Consider the following 20761-nt stretch of genomic DNA (forward strand, 5'->3'; position numbering starts at 1 on the left):
GGAAAACTGCTTTCGGGGAGTTCTTGTTGTGATACAACCCGCACTCTTCCAAATCATTAGATTAACTTTTGGGGGAACCAAGCTAGTTTTTTTCCATTTCCTTCGCCACTCTGCTGACACAGAATCAAAGTAGTTCTTTAGGGATTACGGTATCTGGTTTCATTTAATGTACAAAGCTATCCCTGGTGCAATGAGCCCTTCAAAAGTTCCTCACCCATAAACAGCTCGCCTCGCTAAAGTAACTGTGCTTTCATTATCAAGTCCTTTTCAGTTACATAACTTTTTGGAATTTTGCTTTCTTAGTCAGGTTTTCAAAGAGAATTGGAAAACGGACCTCACTTTTTGATTTGACATAGCATTTTGGTGACTCATTGGTAGGTTGACAGCCCCAGATGCAGGGTCCAACACTGTGTGCCTGCCTGGTGTAGTGAGAAACTACAGCCAAAGTATTTGCTGTGTTTATGCCTCTGAGTGAAATTTAACAAGTCATGTTGTGGAAATGCAATCTGCACCAATAAGTGAATCCACATGGACCCACAAGCCAGCTAGCACAGCCACATAACCAGCTCTGACCCTCTGCCATTCACGTCTAACCAAAGGCCTCCTCTGTTGAAGCACGCACCAGCATTGATGTGTCAATCATCACACTATAGCAAAATGAAGAGCTGTTTTTCCTCACAACATTGACTGTAATATGGAAGCATTCAAACACACACCAATCAATTGAAAATATTTTATTATTGCTTATTTTACAGTGTTAGTATAGTAGCAAAACCTACGATGTTGATACAATTAAAATGAGTGACCATAGCACCAGAATCATTCATTTTCATACTGTAGGTAAATTAGATTCTTCAAAACATCTTTGGATAATACATAGCAAACAAGCACCTTGTTCAATTCAGTACCAATGCCCATTGTATTCGACACACAGTTTACACTTCAAGTATGAATATAAAAAAATACACACATATCATAAGTTACAAATCTTAACTGTTATTTAAAAAAGGAAATAAACAGGATTACCTTTCTACAACATTTATGGCACATAGTGCATCAAGTATTCTTAACATTTCTGATACAGACCTCATCATAGTACAATTGCCTATCAAACACGAATGATAGCCAAATGTTTTCTAGCTGTATTGTCTGACAAAAGTTATATTCTACATCTATGAAACTTTGGTTAAAGCTTAAGATCGGAGTGCCAGCACGGCAGGGTTGCCAAAACCCAGTTATAGTGGTCACAGTGACTTCCATTCACCTAAATTATGATAGGGTTCCTTCAGGCAGGTTTCCTCATGTAGTTCGGCATATATCTGGCAACCCTCCAGCTTGGTCTAAAACTACATTAATAAGAGGACCATGATATTTTCTGCAAAGCATTTTGGGCATTATGCTGTAATTAGTAGTACATTTACATTTACAGGCATGAAGGCCGAACCTATTCATTCAAAGGGTGTTGAGATTCTGCTACAGCTAATGTCAGTTCCAATGCCACTAGTATGTTCCTTCTCAAGATTAGAGGTAATTTCAGTAGTTATAAAAGCACCATTCAAAGATCCTCTTTCAGGTTAATGGTTACTTACACACACTACAATCTGTAATACCTTTTCAGCATCAAACAGTAAACCAAACAATGGCTTCTCGGCTGCTAGTATTCTAATGTATCTACATATCATTACAGAATAAATATGGTCAAACGTAAATATTTTACAATATAATGAAATTCATCTCATGAGAATGGATGCTTGTGAGAGGTAGGGTCGCATGCACCTATAGGACCTAGAAGAGACATGATCTGGAAAACAATATCACAAATGTACTGAGCCAAACTAGCTACTGACTGGAGATCAGAGCTTGACCTTGACTTAACACCTCTTACATGATGTAGACAACAGTTGCCACCATATTAATGAATTAAATATACAGTGCCTTCGGAAAGTATTCAGACCCCTTGACTTATTCCACATTTTGTTACTTTACAGCCTTATTATAAAATTGATTAAAAAATAAATAATCCCCAGCAATACCCCATAATGACAAAGCGAAAATAGGCTTTTAGAAATGTTTGCAAATGTATTTTTTTTTTTTTTTTTACAGAAACACCTTATTTACATAAGTATTCAGACCCTTTGCTATGAGACTTGAAATTGAGCTCAGGTGCATCCTGTTTCCATTGATCATCCTTGAGATGTTTCTACAACTTGATTGGAATCCACCTGTGGTCAATTCAATTAATTGGACATTATTTGGAAAGGCACAAACCTGTCTATATAAGGTCCCACAGTTGACAGTGCATGTCAGAGCAAAAACCAAGCCATGAGATTGAAGGAATTGTCCGTAGAGCTCAGAGACAGGATTGTGTCGAGGCACAGATCTGGGGAAGGGTACCAAAACATTTCTGCAGCATTGAAGGTCCCCATGGACACAGTGGCCTCCATCATTCTTAAATGGAAGAAGTTTGGACACACCAAGACTCTTCCTAGAGCTGGCTGCCCGGCCATACTGAGCAATCGGGGGAGAAGGGCCTTGGTCAGGGAGGTGACCAAGAACCCGATGGTCACTCTGACAGAGCTCTAGACTTCCTCTGTGGAGATGGGGGAACCTTCCAGAAGGACAACTATCTCTGCAGCACTCCACCAATCAAGCCTTTATGGTAGAGTGGCCAGACGGAAGCCACTCCTAAAAGGCACATGAAAGCCCACTTGGAGTTTGCCAAAAGGCACCTAAAGACTCTCAGACCATGAGAAACAAAATTCTCTGGTCTGATGAAACCATGATTGAACTCTTTTGCCTGAATCCCATGCGTCACGTCTGGACGAAACCTGGAACCATCCCTACGGAAAAGCATGGTGGTGGCAGCATCATGCTGTGGGGATGTTTTTCAGCGGCATGGACTGGGAGACTAGTCAGGATCGAGGCAAAGATGAACGGAGCAAAGTACAGACAGATCCTTGATGAAAACCTGCTCCAGAGCTCTCAGGACCTCAGACTGGGGCGAAGGTTCCTCTTGCAACAGGATAACAACCCTAAGCATACAGCCAAGACAACGCAGGAGTGGCTTCGGGACAATTCTCTGAATGTCCTTGAGTGGCCCAGCCAGAGCCCGGACTTGAACCCAATCGAACATCTCTGGAGAGACCTGAAAATAGCTGTGCAGCAACGCTCCCCATCCAACCTGACAGAGCTTGAGAGGATCTGCAGAGAAGAATGGGAGAAACTCCCCAAATACAGGTGTGCCAAGCTTGTAGCGTCATACCCAAGAAGGACCGAGGCTGTAATCGCTGCCAAAGGTGCTTCAACAATGTACTGAGTAAAGGGTCTGAATACTTACTACAATTTCTAAAAACCTGTTTTTGCTTTGTCATTATGGGGTATTGTGTGTAGATTGATGAGGGGAAAAAACAATTTAATCAATTTTAGAATAAGGCTGTAATGTAACAAAATGTGGAAAAAGTCAAGGGGTCTGAATACTTTCCGAATGCACTGTATATATATATTTAAAAAAAACACTGTTTTCCAGGTCACAACGCCAATGATTTAGTGTCTGTTCTATTCCCACGGGGGGCCAGTATGAAAAATGTATGCACTCACTAGTCGCTCTGGATAAGAGCGTCTGCTAAATGACTAAAAAGTAAAAGTATTTGGTTTTCTCTCTATGACCTGCTAGATAAATAATTATAATCACATGTAAGTCAGACAGTAGTCAGTAAGCCATTGGGCTCTGAAGAGTTTTCAGTAGTATTACGCAACAAAACAGCGAGGACTACTCTGGGATGCAGAAGGCACAGGACTCCTCACCTACAACCTTTGACGTTTGAGATAAGGCAAGTCTGGGTGAAGAATACACAACAACAGTAGTACACAAACCGTAGCTAACTAATTGACAAACAATTATTTCCCTCAAAACCCATGTCTGGGCGCAGGGGCGTAACTTTGGTTTTAGAAGTGGGGGGGACATCTTTTTTTTTTTTTTATCCAGTCGGATAAACACTCCAAACAGCCTACCCAACTGCTCGGAGGCGTCCGCATGGTCCTAAAGGACACCGTTGCCTTGTTTTATATAACATTCCAATGATAAAACTGTGGGGGACAAAAATGACATTTCAGAATGTGGGGGGGACACGTCCCCCCGTCCCCAGTGAAAGTTGCGCCCCTGTCTGGACGTATCTTCTGATCTGCAGCTTTCTCCTTCCTTGATCTTTGTAAATTTTTTAAGCTTCTATCATTTTGGGTTAATACTAATCTAATCACAACAAAAACATGATTTATCAGATAATGTTTGCAGGAATTAATAATAACCCACGTTTCATAACACTATAAGTTAATACAATTTCAATATTTAGTGAGATGTTCCATTTACCCAACAAAAAGTTGTCTCGCTAACTGTATAAAAATGTAAATACTTGTACCAGTTCTATAATAACTAATTAATCTTTCCTTTCAGAGTTCCATAAGAAAATGTTACCTTTATGAGATGAGTAAGCTCTCACTTGAAACCACGAGGATTCTTCCCTTAGCTCTGTACTGTGCAGTGGCTACCTCAGTGTTGCAACTTCCGACCCCAAAATATGATTGTGTCCCTTTATGCGAGACTCTACAATGCTGCAATATGTGAGAGTGAATGACAGTCTGCTTTTCATATTCCAATGCACAGAGGCATTTGGTTACCATTACAATTATAAACACTAGTGAGGTCACACGTAATAGAGTTGTCACATCTTCAGAGTTATTGGTTCTGCTGAATGACCCTTTATAGCTAGCAGCGCGTAGCCTCTTTGAGCTGTCCCTATGTTATAGTTGCCAGGTGGGGAGGGAGGGGGTGATGAACAGGTTTGAATATTTTCCCGGTATTATACAAATGTTCCGTCCTGAGAATAAATCACATTTCTCCAGGGTAACCCGGTATTTCCCGCCAAAACCAGAAGTGTCATTCAAAAGCATATGAATATATAAACATTTTATGAGCACAAGCCCAAAAAAGCCCAAATGTGCGTTATACAATACATATGTGATATAGGCTTATAGACTACTGTACAATACGTACAACAGAAAAACATAAAAGCCCATAGATATAGATAAGCTACACTACCGGTCAAAAGTTTGGACACACCTACTCATTCAAGGGTTTTTCTTTATTTTTACTATTTTCTACACTGTAAAATAATAGTGAAGACGTCAAAACTATGAAATAAAACAGATGGAATCATGTAGTAACCAAAAAAGTGTTAAACAAATCCAAATATATTTTTTATTTGACATTTCTCAAAGTAGCCACCCTTTGCCTTGATGACAGCTTTGCACACTCTTGGCATTCTCTCAAACAGCTTCATGAGGAATGCTTTTCCAACAGTCTTGAAGGAGTTCCCTCATATGTTGAACACTTGTTGGCTGCTTTTCCTTCACTCTGCGGTCCAACTCATCCCAAACCATCTCAATTGGGTTGAGGTCGGGTGATTGTGGAGGCCAGGTCATCTGATGCAGCACTCCATCACTCTCCTTCTTGGTCAAATAGCCCTTACACAGCCTGGAGGGCGTATCGCTGCAGAATACTGTGGTAGCCATACTGGTTAAGTGTGCCTTGAATTCTAAATAAATCACTTACAGTGTCACCAGCAAACCAGCATCATACCTCCTCCTCCATGCTTCACGGTGGGAACCACACATGCAGAGATCATCCGTTCACCTACTCTGCATCTCACAAAGACACAGCGGTTGGAACCAAAAAACTCAAATTTGGACTCATCAGACCAAAGGACAGAGTTCCACCGTTCTAATGTATATTGCTTGTGTTTCTTGCCCCAAGCAAGTCTCTTCTTCTTATTGGTGGCCTTTAGTAGTGGTTTCTTTGCAACAATTCGACCATGAAGGCCTGATTCACGCAGTTTCCTCTGAACAGTTGATGTTGAGATGTGTCTGTTACTTGAACTCTGTGAAGCATTTATTTGGGCTGCAATTTCTGAGGCTGGTAACTCTAATTAACTTATCCTCTGCAGTAGAGGTAACTCTGGTTCTTCCTTTCCTTTGGCGGTCCTCATGAGATCCAGTTTCATCATAGCGCTTGATGGTTTTTGCGACTGCACTTGAAGAAACGTTAAAAGTTCTAGAAATTTTCCGGATTGACTGATCTTCATGTCTTAAAGTAATGATGGACTGTCATTTCTCTTTGATTATTTGAGCTTCTGTATACTACCCCTACCTTGTCACAACATAACTGATTGGCTCAAACGCATTAAGAAGGAAATAAATTCCACAAATTAACTTTTAACAAGGCACACCTGTTAATTGAAATGAATTCCAGGTGACTACCTCATGAAGCTGGTTGAGAGAATGCCAAGAGTGTGCAAAGCTGTCATCAAGGCAAAGGGTGGATATTTGAAGAATCTTAAATCTCAAATATATTTGGATTTGTTTAACACTTTTTTGGTTACTACATGATTCCATATGTGTTATTTAATAGTTTTGATGTCTTCACTATTATTCTACAATGTACAAAATAGTAAAAATAAAGAAAAACCCTTGAATGAGTAGGTGTGTCCAAACCTTTGACTGGTAGTGTATATACACTGCTCCAAAAAATAAAGGGAACACTTAAACAACACAATGTAACTCCAAGTCAATCACACTTCTGTGAAATCAAACTGTCCACTTAGGAAGCAACACTGATTGACAATAAATTTCACATGCTGTTGTGCAAATGGAATAGACAACAGGTGGAAATTATAGGCAATTAGCAAGACACCCCCAATAAAGGAATGGTTCTGCAGGTGGTGACCACAGACCACTTCTCAGTTCCTATGCTTCCTGGCTGATGTTTTGGTCACTTTTGAATGCTGGCGGTGCTTTCACTCTAGTGGTAGCATGAGACGGAGTCTACAACCCACATAAGTGGCTCAGGTAGTGCAGCTCATCCAGGATGGCACATCAATGCGAGCTGTGGCAAGAAGGTTTGCTGTGTCTGTCAGCATAGTGTCCAGAGCATGGAGGCGCTACCAGGAGACAGGCCAGTACATCAGGAGATGTGGAGGAGGCCGTAGGAGGGCAACAACCCAGCAGCAGGACCGCTACCTCCGCCTTTGTGCAAGGAGGAGCAGGAGGAGCACTGCCAGAGCCCTGCAAAATGACCTCCAGCAGGCCACAAATGTGCATGTGTCTGCTCAAACGGTCAGAAACAGACTCCATGAGGGTGGTATGAGGGCCCGACGTCCACAGGTGGGGGTTGTGCTTACAGCCCAACACCGTGCAGGACGTTTGGCATTTGCCAGAGAACACCAAGATTGGCAAATTCGCCACTGGCGCCCTGTGCTCTTCACAGATGAAAGCAGGTTCACACTGAGCACATGTGACAGACGTGACAGAGTCTGGAGACGCCGTGGAGAACGTTCTGCCGCCTGCAACATCCTCCAGCATGACCGGTTTGGCGGTGGGTCAGTCATGGTGTGGGGTGGCATTTCTTTGGGGGCCGCACAGCCCTCCATGTGCTCGCCAGAGGTAGCCTGACTGCCATTAGGCACCGAGATGAGATCCTCAGACCCCTTGTGAGACCATATGCTGGTGCGGTTTGCCCTGGGTTCCTCCTAATGCAAGACAATGCTAGACCTCATGTGGCTGGAGTGTGTCAACAGTTCCTCCAAGAGGAAGGCATTGATGCTATGGACTGGCCCGCCCGTTCCCCAGACCTGAATCCAATTGAGCACATCTGGGACATCATGTCTCGCTCCATCCACCAACGCCACGTTGCACCACAGACTGTCCAGGAGTTGGCGGATGCTTTAGTCCAGGTCTGGGAGGAGATCCCTCAGGAGACCATCCGCCACCTCATCAGGAGCATGCCCAGGCGTTGTAGGGAGGTCATACAGGCACGTGGAGGCCACACACACTACTGAGCCTCACTTTGACTTGTTTTAAGGACATTACGTCAAAGTTGGATCAGCCTGTAGTGTGGTTTTCCACTTTAATTTTGAGTGTGACTCCAAATCCAGACCTCCATGGGTTGATACATTTGATTTCCGTTGATAATTTTTGTGTGATTTTGTTGCCAGCACATTCAACTATGTAAAGAAAAAAGTATTTAATAAGATTATTTCATTCATTCAGATCTAGGATGTGTTATTTTAGTGTTCCCTTTATTTTTTTGAGCAGTGTATATACACAGTTGAAGTCGGAAGTTTACATACACTTAGGTTGGAGTCATTAAAACTTGTTTTTCAACCACTCCACAAATTTCTTGTTAGCAAACTATAGTTTTGGCAAGTCGGTTAGGACATCTACTTTGTGCATGACACAAGTAATTTTTCCAACAATTGTTTACAGACAGATTATTTCACTTATAATTCACTGTATCACAATTCTAGTGGGTCAGAAGTTTACATACACTAAGTTGACTTTGCCTTTAAACAGCTTGGAAAATTCCAGAAAATGATGTCATGGCTTTAGAAGCTTCTGATAGGCTAATTGACATAATTTGAGTCAATTGGAGGTATATCTGTGGATGTATTTCAAGGCCTACCTTCAAACGTAGTGCCTCTTTGCTTGACATCATGGGAAAATGAAAAGAAAACAGCCAAGACCTCAGAAAAAAATTTGTAGACCTCCACAAGTCTGGTTCATCCTTGGGAGCAATTTCCAAACGCCTGAAGGTACCACGTTCATCTGTACAAACAATAATACGCAAGTATAAACACCATGGGACCATGCAGCCGTCACACCGCTCAGGAAGGAGATGCGTTCTGTCTCCTAGAGATGAACGTACTTTGGTGCGAAAAGTGCAAATCAATCCCAGAACAACAGCAAAGGACCTTGTGAAGATGCTGGAGGAAACAGGCACAAAAGTATCTATATCCACAGTAAAACGAGTCCTATATCGACATAACCTGAAAGGCCGCTCAGCGAGGAAGAAGCCACTGCTCCAAAACCTCTATAAAAAAGCCAGATTACGGTTTGCAAATGCACATGGGGCCAAAGATCGTACTTTTTGGAGAAATGTCCTCTGGTCTGATTAAACAAAAATATAACTTTTTGGCCATAATGACCATCGTTATGTTTGGAGGAAAAAGGGGGTTGCTTGCAAGCCGAAGAACACCATCCCAACTGTGAAGCACGGGGGTGGCAGCATCATGCTGTGTGGGTGCTTTGCTGCAGGAGGGACTGGTGCACTTCACAAAATACATGGCATCATGAGGAAGGAAAATTATGTGGATATATTGAAGCAACATCTCAAGACATCAGTCAGGAAGCTAAAGCTTGGTCGCAAATGGGTCTAACCAAATGGACAATGACCCCAAGCATACTTCCAAAGTTGTGGCAAAATGGCTTAAGGACAACACAGTCAAGGTATTGGAGTGGCCATCACAAAGCCCTGACCTCAATCCTATAGAACATTTGTTGGCAGAACTGAAAAAGCGTGTGCGAGCAAGTAGGCCTACAAACCTGACTCAGTTACACCAGCTCTGTCAGGAGGAATGGGCCAAAATTCAACCAACTTATTGTGGGAAGCTTGTGGAAGGCTACCCGAAACGTTTGACCCAAGTTAAACAATTTAAAGGCAATGCTACAAAATACTAATTGAGTGTATGTAAACTTATGACCCACTGGGAATGTGATGAAATAAATAAAAAGCTGAAATAAATCATTCTCTCTACTATTATTCTGACATTTCACATTCTTAAAATAAAGTGGTGATCCTAACTGACCTAAGACGGAATTTTTACTAGAATTAAATGTCAGGAATGTATTTGGCTAAGGTGTATGTAAACTTCCGACTTCAACTGTATGTATATATATATATCTCTTGAACAGGATTATTTATTTTGGATGCTATTTGAATGGTATTGATGGAGATTGACTGCTCGTGCATGCTTGGATTTAAAGCAACGATATTCGTATGATAGGCTGTTTTAAAACTCTGCAGCTGCAATAAAAAAAACATGGTTACCCCCGAAAGCCCGATGGGGATGAGTAAATTAGACGCGCAGTCGGTCCTTATATTACTGTAGCATAGGCTACGCTGCAGCAAATGTAGGCCTACCTGTCACAAGAAAAAAAGTTACCATGATGAGATGATAGGTCTACATGCATTGTGAAATGAACTCCATACTGAGATGGGCTGTCTGTCCCCACCATGAGCGTTGATGATTGATCATGCAGAGAGAAGGCCGTAGAGAAGCCATATCGCATATAATTTAACAGTTCCGTTTCACGTCATGCTGTTGATATAAATAATGTATTATAATTTACCGGTTTCTCACAGTTACAGTGGGGGAAAAAAGTATTTAGTCAGCCACCAATTGTGCATGTTCTCCCACTTAAAAAGATGAGAGAGGCCTGTAATTTTCGTCATAGGTACACGTCAACTATGACAGACAAAATGAGGATTTTTTTTCCAGAAAATCACATTGTAGGATTTTTTATGAATTTATTTGCAAATTATGGTGGAAAATAAGTATTTGGTCAATAACAAAAGTTTCTCAATACTTTGTTATATACCCTTTGTTGGCAATGACACAGGTCAAACGTTTTCTGTAAGTCTTCACAAGGTTTTACACACTGTTGCTGGTATTTTGGCCCATTCCTCCATGCAGATCTCCTCTAGAGCAGTGATGTTTTGGGGCTGTCGCTGGGCAACACGGACTTTCAACTCCCTCCAAAGATTTTCTATGGGGTTGAGATCTGGAGACTGGCTAGGCCACTCCAGGACCTTGAAATGCTTCTTACGAAGCCACTCCTTCGTTGCCCGGGCGGTGTGTTTGGGATCATTGTCATGCTGAAAGACCCAGCCACGTTTCATCTTCAATGCCCTTGCTGATGGAAGGAGGTTTTCACTCAAAATGTCACGATACATGGCCCCATTCATTCTTTCCTTTACACGGATCAGTCGTCCTGGTCCCTTTACAGAAAAACAGCCCCAAAGCATGATGTTTCCACCCCCATGCTTCACAGTAGGTATGGTGTTCTTTGGATGCAACTCAGCATTCTTTGTCCTCCAAACACAACGAGTTGAGTTTTTACCAAAAAGTTATATTTTGGTTTCATCTGACCATCTGACCATATGACATTCTCCCAATCCTCTTCTGGATCATAGCAAACTTCAGACGGGCCTGGACATGTACTGGCTTAAGCAGGGGGACACGTCTGGCACTGCAGGATTTGAGTCCCTGGCGGCGTAGTGTGTTACTGATGGTAGGCTTTGTTACTTTGGTCCCAGCTCTCTGCAGGTCATTCACTAGGTCCCCCCGTGTGGTTCTGGGATTTTTACTCACCGTTCTTGTGATCATTTTGACCCCACGGGGTGAGATCTTGCGTGGAGCCCCAGATCGAGGGAGATTATCAGTGGTCTTGTATGTCTTCCATTTCCTAATAATTGCTCCCACAGTTGATTTCTTCAAACCAAGCTGCTTACCTATTGCAGATTCAGTCTTCCCAGCCTAGTGCAGGTCTACCATTTTGTTTCTGGTGTCCTTTGACAAGCTCTTTGGTCTTGGCCATAGTGGAGTTTGGAGTGTGACTGTTTGAGGTTGTGGACAGGTGTCTTTTATACTGATAACAAGTTTAAACAGGTGCCATTAATACAGGTAACGAGTGGAGGACAGAGGAGCCTCTTAAAGAAGAAGTTACAGGTCTGTGAGAGCCAGAAATGTTGCTTGTTTGTAGGTGACCAAATACTTATTTTCCACCATAATTTGCAAATAAATTCATAAAAAATCCTACAATGTGATTTTCTGGATTTTTTTTCCTCAATTTGTCTGTCATAGTTGACGTGTACCTATGATGAAAATTACAGGCCTCTCTCATATTTTTAAGTGGGAGAACTTGCACAATTGGTGGCTGACTAAATACTTTTTTTCCCCACTGTATTTATCCCGGAAAAAGGGAGTGGTTTTTGGCAGTAAATCTTGGTAACCGGGTTCCCGCCATTAAACCCCAGTGATGAAGGGAGGAGCGGACGGCAACATTCACAAATTAAGTGCATTGGATCCCCAGAAGCTCTGGTCTTGTGTCTGTGTTTCACTTCTTGGTCTGACGTTGGGAGACCGTTGGGAGACCGTTGGGAAATGGTTGGTTGGGGTTTGGTCCTTGACCCTCACTGGACCTGAACCAGCAGGCCGTTGTGAGGCTGGGGAATGCACTTCCCACAGAACCCACCACAGCGACCATAGATTCTTGCTCCATCCTACAGACAGAGGGAGAAATGAGAATGAAATGGAGTGGGACAGGACAGAGGAACTTTCCATAAAGAAATAGGATTTTATTAATGCTACTAGAAATTCCTTTTAATGAATCAGACTAGAAATATAACAGGTGGCAATTCAGATGATAGGAGGGTTTAGAGTACAGTTATTCAGAACACCAGAATCCTAGAGTCCTCCTTACCTCTGACCTGTGGACTTTGACAGAGACATAGTTGCCCTGTGAGGTCCACTTGGTTGTCTCAGCCACCTTCAGACCAGTCCCTATGAGGTTGATACTAAACTGGCCCTGTGGAAGAGCACCACAGTGATTACAATAGACCTCAGACCAACTTCCCTTGATCAAACTGAAATTGTTTTAAAGTGGACCTGATCAGGATTCAAATACATTAAATTAGGCTGTATTTCATTTCCATTCCAGGGGCTGACAACGAAAGCAGCACCACGGTACAGTGAACAGACACACTGAGCTACACTGGATGGTTAAGTGTCATTATGTGGTTACTCCCCTGGTGGAAACTGGGAACACGTATGATTAATCTCCAGTTAACAGACTGGACGTGTTAGGTCAATAAAACCCATTCAGACAGAACTGTATTTCAATACTCGCCCAGGAAAAGTTGGCTCAAGGCCCCCCATCAAGACATACAGGCATACAGATTACAGTCTGTAATTCATAGACTCAAAAATGGTCTCTATTTCCTACCTGAGGACACTTGGCAGCACTGTAGCAGTCTCCTGCTGTGGCGAAGGGGACGGGACGACCAAGCAGGGTCTGAGAGAACTTCAGGTCTGTGGCTGATACATAACACAGAGAATATGGTTAAAATCAATACACGAACAATAGACAGACACAGAGCATATGAAGGTTACAGTCAGTCACTGACCACCTTCCGGAGACACTTGAAACCCTACCTCTTTAAGGAATACCTGGAATAGTATAAAGTAATCCTTCTACCCCCCATTAAAAAAGAAAGATAAAAAAGTGGTTGTCCCACTGGCTATCATAAGTTGAATGCACCAATTTGTAAGTCGCTCTGGATAAGAGCGTCTGCTAAATGATGTAAATGTAAATGTAATACACAGAGACATGAGTTCCTGTAAGAGACAAGTTACTCAGAGGTTAAACCACATGACATTTAAGATGACTCTCTCTCTCTCTGTGTCTGTCTGTGTGTGAGAAATGGCGGTAAAGTTAATGAGAAACGCATTGCACAGCTAGAGCAGCTCATAATCTTCTCTTCATCTTGAACCCATTAGTATAGCCAAGCCGCCCCAAATCTAAATTAGTTCCATGCAGTGAGAGGGGAGGGCCTTGTGTGGTGGGAACATGTGCTGTCAGGACCAGAGTAGACAGGGGATGGGGTGGGGAGATGACTGCATGTGTTCTGTGGAGGGCAGTGGGCTCCCTCCTCCTAGCCGCACACAGATATAATTACCACTAATCCTGACCACGCCACATGTACACTAATCGAAGACATACTCAGGGACAACTGGAGAGGTGGGGCTGGACGTCGTAATGGGCAGAGGATTATCGCCTGGAGATGTTGCGTGTGTGTGTGAGAGTGTAAGAGTGAGAGAGAGAGAGTATGCACGTGTGTGTCAGAGAACATAAGAGATTTTGTGTGTGTACAAGCATTTGTGTGTATGTGAGTATGCCTGTGAGTGACCATGTGTCTGTGTAAGTGTATGTCTCAAGGTGCCCATGCGTTTTCAACTCTATGCCAGTGATGTGAACCAGGCCTGTTGAAAGGCGTTATCATGATTTCTGTACAGAGCCTGAGGGTGTGGCGAAAGGCGGTGAAAATCCCATTATTTAGTGCGGTGGGCGAGAGGAGCGGGCTGTGTGCAGGGGTAAAACAACATGGATGTGTGGTCTCATTGCAGTAGGGTGGTCAGGCAATCATATGGTCATTACTCACTCATTATCCTCAGTGAGTGGACATCCAGACGGACCTTGTGGAAGAGAGTGTATCCCGCTGCAGAGTAATCGTTCCTGCAGTCACAGTCCTGCCTTCTGCTGCCGTTGTAGGGGCACTCAAAAGGATTCAGCAACCTAGACATTAAAAATAATGTTTCAGATAAGATACATGTCACGCCTACTCCCGTTCCCTCTACTCCCGTTCCCTCTCTACTAACCACCGTCCTGGCAACCCACATTACGCACACCTGGCAACCATCATTACGCACACCTGCTCCCCATCGTTATGCACACCTGGACTTCATCATTACCTTGATTACTTCCCCTTTATTTAGCCCTCAGTAGCCTCAGTCTTCAGGCAGTATTGGTTTTGTTCACGTTGAGTACGCGTCTTCTGTTTTATTTATCTGCTTATTCTCATTATTAAACTCACCTTCTGCACCTGCTTCCTGACTCCTAGCATATACATTACAGAATACTGCCTCTGAAAAAAATGGAAGCAGCAGAAGAAAACACCATCTTCCAGACGGTCGAGGATCAGGGTAATCTACTCCACCAACACCCCGACCAGCTGGCTCTACTGGGTACGACCATGAAGGAGATCCTCTGCGTTCTCCACCGCCTCAACACCACCAGCGAAGGTTCTCCATACCTCTGATGGAGTGCCGCCTACCACAGGTCATCACAGTGAGCCAGTCCCCCAGCCTACCCAGGCGTCCGGCCAGGTCAGCGATGCCCGACGGTCCCTTCCGGAGAAGTATGACGATACTCCATCGAAATGCTGTGGCTACCTACTCCAGTGCTCCCTCTATTTTGCCTATCAGACGGGAGCCGCCACCACCGAAGGGTCCAAGGTTGCCACGGTCATTTCCCTGCTGACCGGACGGGCGTTGGTGTGGGCTACGGCCGTCTGGGAGAGAGGAGGAGCTGGGTTCCTATGAGAGGTTCATGGCTCTGTTCAGGGCGGTCTTCGACCATCCTCCAGAGGGCAGAGAGGGAGGTGAGCGACTCTTCCAACTCCAGCTGGGTGCCCAGACCACTGCAGAGTACGCCCTCACCTTTCGGACTGTGACAGTCCACTGTGGAATAGAGTGCGGAGCTCTCATGGCAATGGCCATCCATCTGGATAACCTTCTTCGGGAGCGCCGGTGTCTACCTCGCCTCCCTCCTTTGGCTGTGCTGAGGCAGAGCCTGAACCCATGGAGGTAGGGGCCACACACCTCTCTGCGGCAGAGCGGCGTCACCGGAGACAGCTGGGGCTCTGTCCCTATTGCGGCCAGGAGTGGCACCAGCTTCAGCGGTGTCCGGTGCATCCCAACCCGGGGCCCACTAGAGCAGAGGGGCGGCCCGTGACCTTCCGTCTCCTAAGGTAGGCGTGAGTATTCCATTATCATCGTTCTCCCATTTCACTGGCTGGCTGTCCCTCGAGTGTTGTCTCTACAGCTCTAGTGGACTCCGGTGCCGCTGGGAACTTCAGGCCCTCGCCTCCTCCCTGAACTTAACTTCATACCCGCTCTCCTCTCCTTTTCCTGTCCAAGCCCTGGATACGCGACCATTGGGATCCGGCACAATTAAGCACATTTACATTTTAGTCATTTAGCAGATGCTCTTATCCAGAGCGACTTACAGTTAGTGAGTGCATACATTTTCATACTGGCCCCCCGTGGGAAACGAACCCACAACCCTGGCATTGCAAGCACCATGCTCTACCAACTGAGCTACAGGGGACTATATCACAGCACCACTCACCCTGACCGTGGGACCCATGCACCAGGAAAGCCTTCCCTACCTCATCACCGCTGCATCCATACACAAAGTTATCCTTGGCCTCCTATGGCTCCAACTTCATAACCCCACCATCTCCTGGTCGAGGATGAGAATCACCGCCTGGGGACCAGGATGCTGGAGGACCTGCTTTCCCGCACCCTGTGGTCCCACGTTGGTAGAGGGTCCTGTGAGTGCCCTCCAGCCTATCAATCTGTCCTCCTGAATCGTTGGACATCCACCAGGCTCTGGAGAGGGAACCCGCTCCTGCTACCTGCCCTCCAGAGCGCATCTACGTCCCCACGGGGGTGAGCGATCGGCTGTTGACCTGGGCACACACATCCCTCGCTGCTGGACACCCAGGTATCACCCGCACCATCCAATCCCTTTCCGATAAATACTGGTGGCCCACCTTGGCGCAGGACGTCGCCCACTATGTCAACTCATGCACCGTATATATCCAATCCAAATCTCCCCGGCACGCTCCAGCAGGGAAACTAATTCCCCTTCCCGTGCCTCAGTGGCCTTGGTCAGATCTGTCCATATACTTTGTATCTGATCTCCCAATTTCTGATGGTTTTACCACTATTATGGTCATTGTTGACAGATTCTCTACATCCTGCCGTTTTATCCCTCTCTCTGGTCTACCTACTGCGGGGTCTCCCGTGTTCCATCCTGGTGATCACGTCTGGCTCTCCACCAGGAACCTCCCGCTCTGGTTTTCTTCACGTTCAGTACGCTTCTTCTGTTTTGTTTTCCTGCTTATTCTCATTATTAAACTCAACTTTTGCACCTGCTTCCTGACTCATTGCTTATATGTAATGACTGTTTGAATGAATGTTAATATAGAATCATTTACAGTATTATAGTGTATTCTGTCCATAAACAGAAACTGTATTCAGCACAGACAATCCGGTTTCAATGAGCACACCTGTATCCATAGACCTCTGAGTAGTTGTCTGTCTGACCACTCCGCAGCGTAACATACTCCTTAGGGAAATCAGTCTGCATCTCAGCACAGTAGATCTAGGAAGAAACACATTGAGACAACAAATTCTGAATCCTGGCCTGGAAGTGATTAATGATGAAGTGATAGTTAGTGATTCTGACAGAGAGCACACACACCTGTAGTATCCTGGACTTGACTTTCAGGTTGTACTCCCCATCCATCCTCACCCCCTGTATTATCTGGACCTCTCTGCAGGACGTGAACAACTGACCTATAATCAGAAATAAGACGGAGCACCTTTAGGGCTGGATTCAATCCGTATCACCGAAGTATCGTGGCAGATCAGTGTTATAGCTCGATTGAAACCTAAATGTTCCCTCGTTTGCGGAGAATGCATTCACGGTAAACGCTGCATATGTCGTCGGCTCATTTGGAAACTACCTTTACATTTTAACGCGAATCTTCGGCGATACGGATTGAATCCAGCCCTTAGTGTTACAGTATTATAGGATGGTACTGGACTGTAGGTCAGTTTCAACATACAGTGAGGGAAAAAAGTATTTGATCCCCTGCTGATTTTGTACGTTTGCCCAATGACAAAGAAATGATCAGTCTATAATTTTAATGGTAGGTTTATTTGAACAGTGAGAGACAGAATAACAAACAAAAAATCCAGAAAAAAGCATGTCAAAAGTGTTATAAATTGATTTGCATTTTAATGAGGGAAATAAGTATTTGACCCCTCTGCAAAACATGACTTAGTACTTGGTGGCAAAACCCTTGTTGGCAATCACAGAGGTCAGACGTTTCTTGTAGTTGGCCACCAGGTTTGCACACATCTCAGGAGGGATTTTGTCCCACTCCTCTTTGCAGATCTTCTCCAAGTCATTAAGGTTTCGAGGCTGACGTTTGGCAACTCGAACCTTCAGCTCCCTCCACAGATTTTCTATGGGATTAAGGTCTGGAGACTGGCTAGGCCACTCCCGGACCTTAATGTGCTTCTTCTTGAGCCACTCCTTTGTTGCCTTGGCCTTGTGTTTTGGGTCATTGTCATGCTGGAATACCCATCCACGACCCATTTTCAATGCCCTGGCTGAGGGAAGGAGGTTCTCACCCAAGATTTGACGGTACATGGCCCTGTCCATCGTCCCTTTGATGCGGTGAAGTTGTCCTGTCCCCTTAGCAGAAAAACACCCCCAAAGCATAATGTTTCCACCTCCATGTTTGACGGTGGGGATGGTGTTCTTGGGGTCATAGGCAGCATTCCTCCTCCTCCAAACACGGCGAGTTGAGTTGATGCCAAAGAGCTCGATTTTGGTCTCATCTGACCACAACACTTTCACCCAGTTCTCCTCTGAATCATTCAGATGTTCATTGGCAAACTTCAGACGGGCATGTATATGTGCTTTCTTGAGCAGGGGGACCTTGCGGGCGCTGCAGGATTTCAGTCCTTTACGGCGTAGTGTGTTACCAATTGTTTTCTTGGTGACTATGGTCCCAGCTGCCTTGAGATCATTGACAAGATCCTCCCGTGTAGTTCTGTGCTGATTCCTCACCGTTCTCATGATCATTGCAACTCCACGAGGTGAGATCTTGCATGGAGCCCCAGGCCGAGGGAGATTGACAGTTCTTTTGTGTTTCTTCCATTTGCGAATAATCGCACCAACTGTTGTCACCTTCTCACCAAGCTGCTTGGCGATGGTCTTGTAGCCCATTGCAGCGTTGTGTAGGTCTACAATCTTGTCCCTGACATCCTTGGAGAGCTCTTTGGTCTTGGCCATGGTGGAGAGTTTGGAATCTGATTGATTGATTGCTTCTGTGGACAGATGTATTTTATACAGGTAACAAGCTGAGATTAGGAGCACTCCCTTTAAGAGTGTGCTCCTAATCTCAGCTCATTACCTGTATAAAAGACACCTGGGAGCCAGAAATCTTTCTGATTGAGAGGGGGTCAAATACTTATTTCCCTCATTAAAATGCAAATCAATTCATAATATTTTTGACGTGTTTTTCTGGATTTATTTGTTGTTATTCTGTCTCTCACTGTTCAAATAAACCTACCATTAAAATTATAGACTGATAATTTCTTTGTCAGTGGGCAAACGTACAAAATCAGCAGGGGATCAAATACTTGTTTCCCTCACTGTAACAGGATACTTTACACGCAAATTTACATGATCTACCATCAAATGTAAAACATACATGTTTTTTCAGTAAAAAAGTACAGGTATTTTAAGATTATTTTAAAGGGGCAGTGCAGTTAAAACGTAACGTTTTCCTGTCTTTTATATATATATATTTCTACACTATGAGGTTCAAATAATACTGTGAAATTGTAATTATTATAATTATAATGCACTTTTAGTGTAAGAGCTGTTTGAAAAGACAACCTGAAATTTCAGTTGGGGATACATCATTAGGCGGTATACTGTAAATCAATAGACCAATAACAGAGAGTGTGCCCTCCTCTCTGCCAATAACAGCTAGTTTTCAGGTTGCACATCCCTCCCATAAGGCTCCTCCAATTAGACCCCTCTCTCAGACCAGTCCCAGACAGTCCTAGCAACATTCTTGCTTGAGAAATTGTATTTTGCTAAGAAGCTATTTTTGTTTCAATCACAGTAGGGAACTTAATTGTTACCCAGAAATGATTTGATATTGAGATAGAAACGGCTCCACTGGACCTTTAACCAATAATCTACGTAGATGTAGCCTATAACTGAAGAAGAGTCTAAAGTAGACTTCACACAAATTCAGACAGCTGATGTTCTGAAAGAGCTGAAAAATCTGGACCCCTACAAATCAGCTGGGCTAGACAATCTGGACCCTTTCTTTCTAAAATTAGCCGCCGAAATTGTCACAACCCCTATTACTAGCCTGTTCAACCTCTCTTTCGTAACGTCTGAGATCCCCAGAGATTGGAAAGCTGCCGCGGTCATCCCCCTCTTCAAAGGGGGTGACACTCTAGATCCAAACTGTTACAGACCTATATCCATCCTGCCCTGCCTTTCGAAAGTATTTGAAAGCCAAGTTAACAAACAGATCACCAACCATTTCGAATCCCACCGTACCTTCTCCGCTATGCAATCTGGTTTCCGAGCTGGTCATGGGTGCACCTCAGCCACGCTCAAGGTCCTAAACTATATTATAACCGCGATCGATAATAGACAGTACTGCGCAGCCGTCTTCATCGATCTGGCCAAGGCTTTCGACTCTGTCAACCACCGCATTCTTATTGGCAGACTAAATAGCCTTGGTTTCTCAAATGACTGCCTCGCCTGGTTCACCAACTACTTCTCAGATAGAGTTCAATGTGTCAAATCGGAGGGCCTGTTGTCTGGACCTCTGGCAGTCTCTATGGGGGTGCCACAGGGTTCAATTCTCGGGCCGACTCTATTCTCTGTGTATATCAATGATGTCGCTCTTGCTGCTGGTGACGCTTGGATCCACCTCTATGCGGACGACACCATTTTGTATACATCTGGCCCTTCATTGGACACTGTGTTAACAAACCTCCAAACGAGCTTCAACGCCATACAACACTCCTTCCTTAGCCTCCAACTGCTCTTAAACACTAGTAAAACTAAATGCATGCTCTTCAACCGAACGCTGCTCGCACCCGCCCATCCGACTAGAATCACTACTCTCGGCGGGTCTGACCTAGAGTATGTGGACAACTGCAAATACCTAGATGTCTGGTTAGACTGTAAACTCTCCTTCCAGACTCACATTAAGCATCTCCAATCAAAAGTTAGAGCTAGAATCGGCTTCATATTTCGCAACAAAGCCTCCTTCACTCATGCTGCCAAACATGCCCTCGTAAAACTGACTATCCTACCGATCCTTGACTTCGGCGATGTCATTTACAAAATAGCCTCCAACACTCTACTCAGCAAATTGGATGTAGTCTATCACAGTGCCATCCGTTTTGTCACCAAA

General features: G+C 44.3%; 1 protein-coding gene across 1 annotated transcript in view; it reads right to left on the reverse strand.

The window, feature by feature from the left end:
- Positions 1-11896: 11896 nt before the first annotated feature.
- Positions 11897-20761, reverse strand: part of LOC121577132 (A disintegrin and metalloproteinase with thrombospondin motifs 20-like) — a 142054-nt gene continuing 133189 nt past the window's right edge. The window contains exons 33-38 of the mRNA XM_041890920.1: positions 16999-17093; positions 16805-16899; positions 14111-14244; positions 12895-12986; positions 12373-12477; positions 11897-12172 (exon numbers count right to left, since the gene is read on the reverse strand). Of these exons, the coding sequence (XP_041746854.1) occupies positions 12083-12172; positions 12373-12477; positions 12895-12986; positions 14111-14244; positions 16805-16899; positions 16999-17093 (611 nt within the window). The 3' untranslated portion in view covers positions 11897-12082. The remainder of the gene's footprint in view (positions 12173-12372; positions 12478-12894; positions 12987-14110; positions 14245-16804; positions 16900-16998; positions 17094-20761) is intronic.

Source organism: Coregonus clupeaformis, chromosome 11 (genome assembly GCF_020615455.1).
Source record: "Coregonus clupeaformis isolate EN_2021a chromosome 11, ASM2061545v1, whole genome shotgun sequence".
In the NCBI taxonomy this organism is placed as follows: Eukaryota; Metazoa; Chordata; class Actinopteri; order Salmoniformes; family Salmonidae; genus Coregonus; species Coregonus clupeaformis.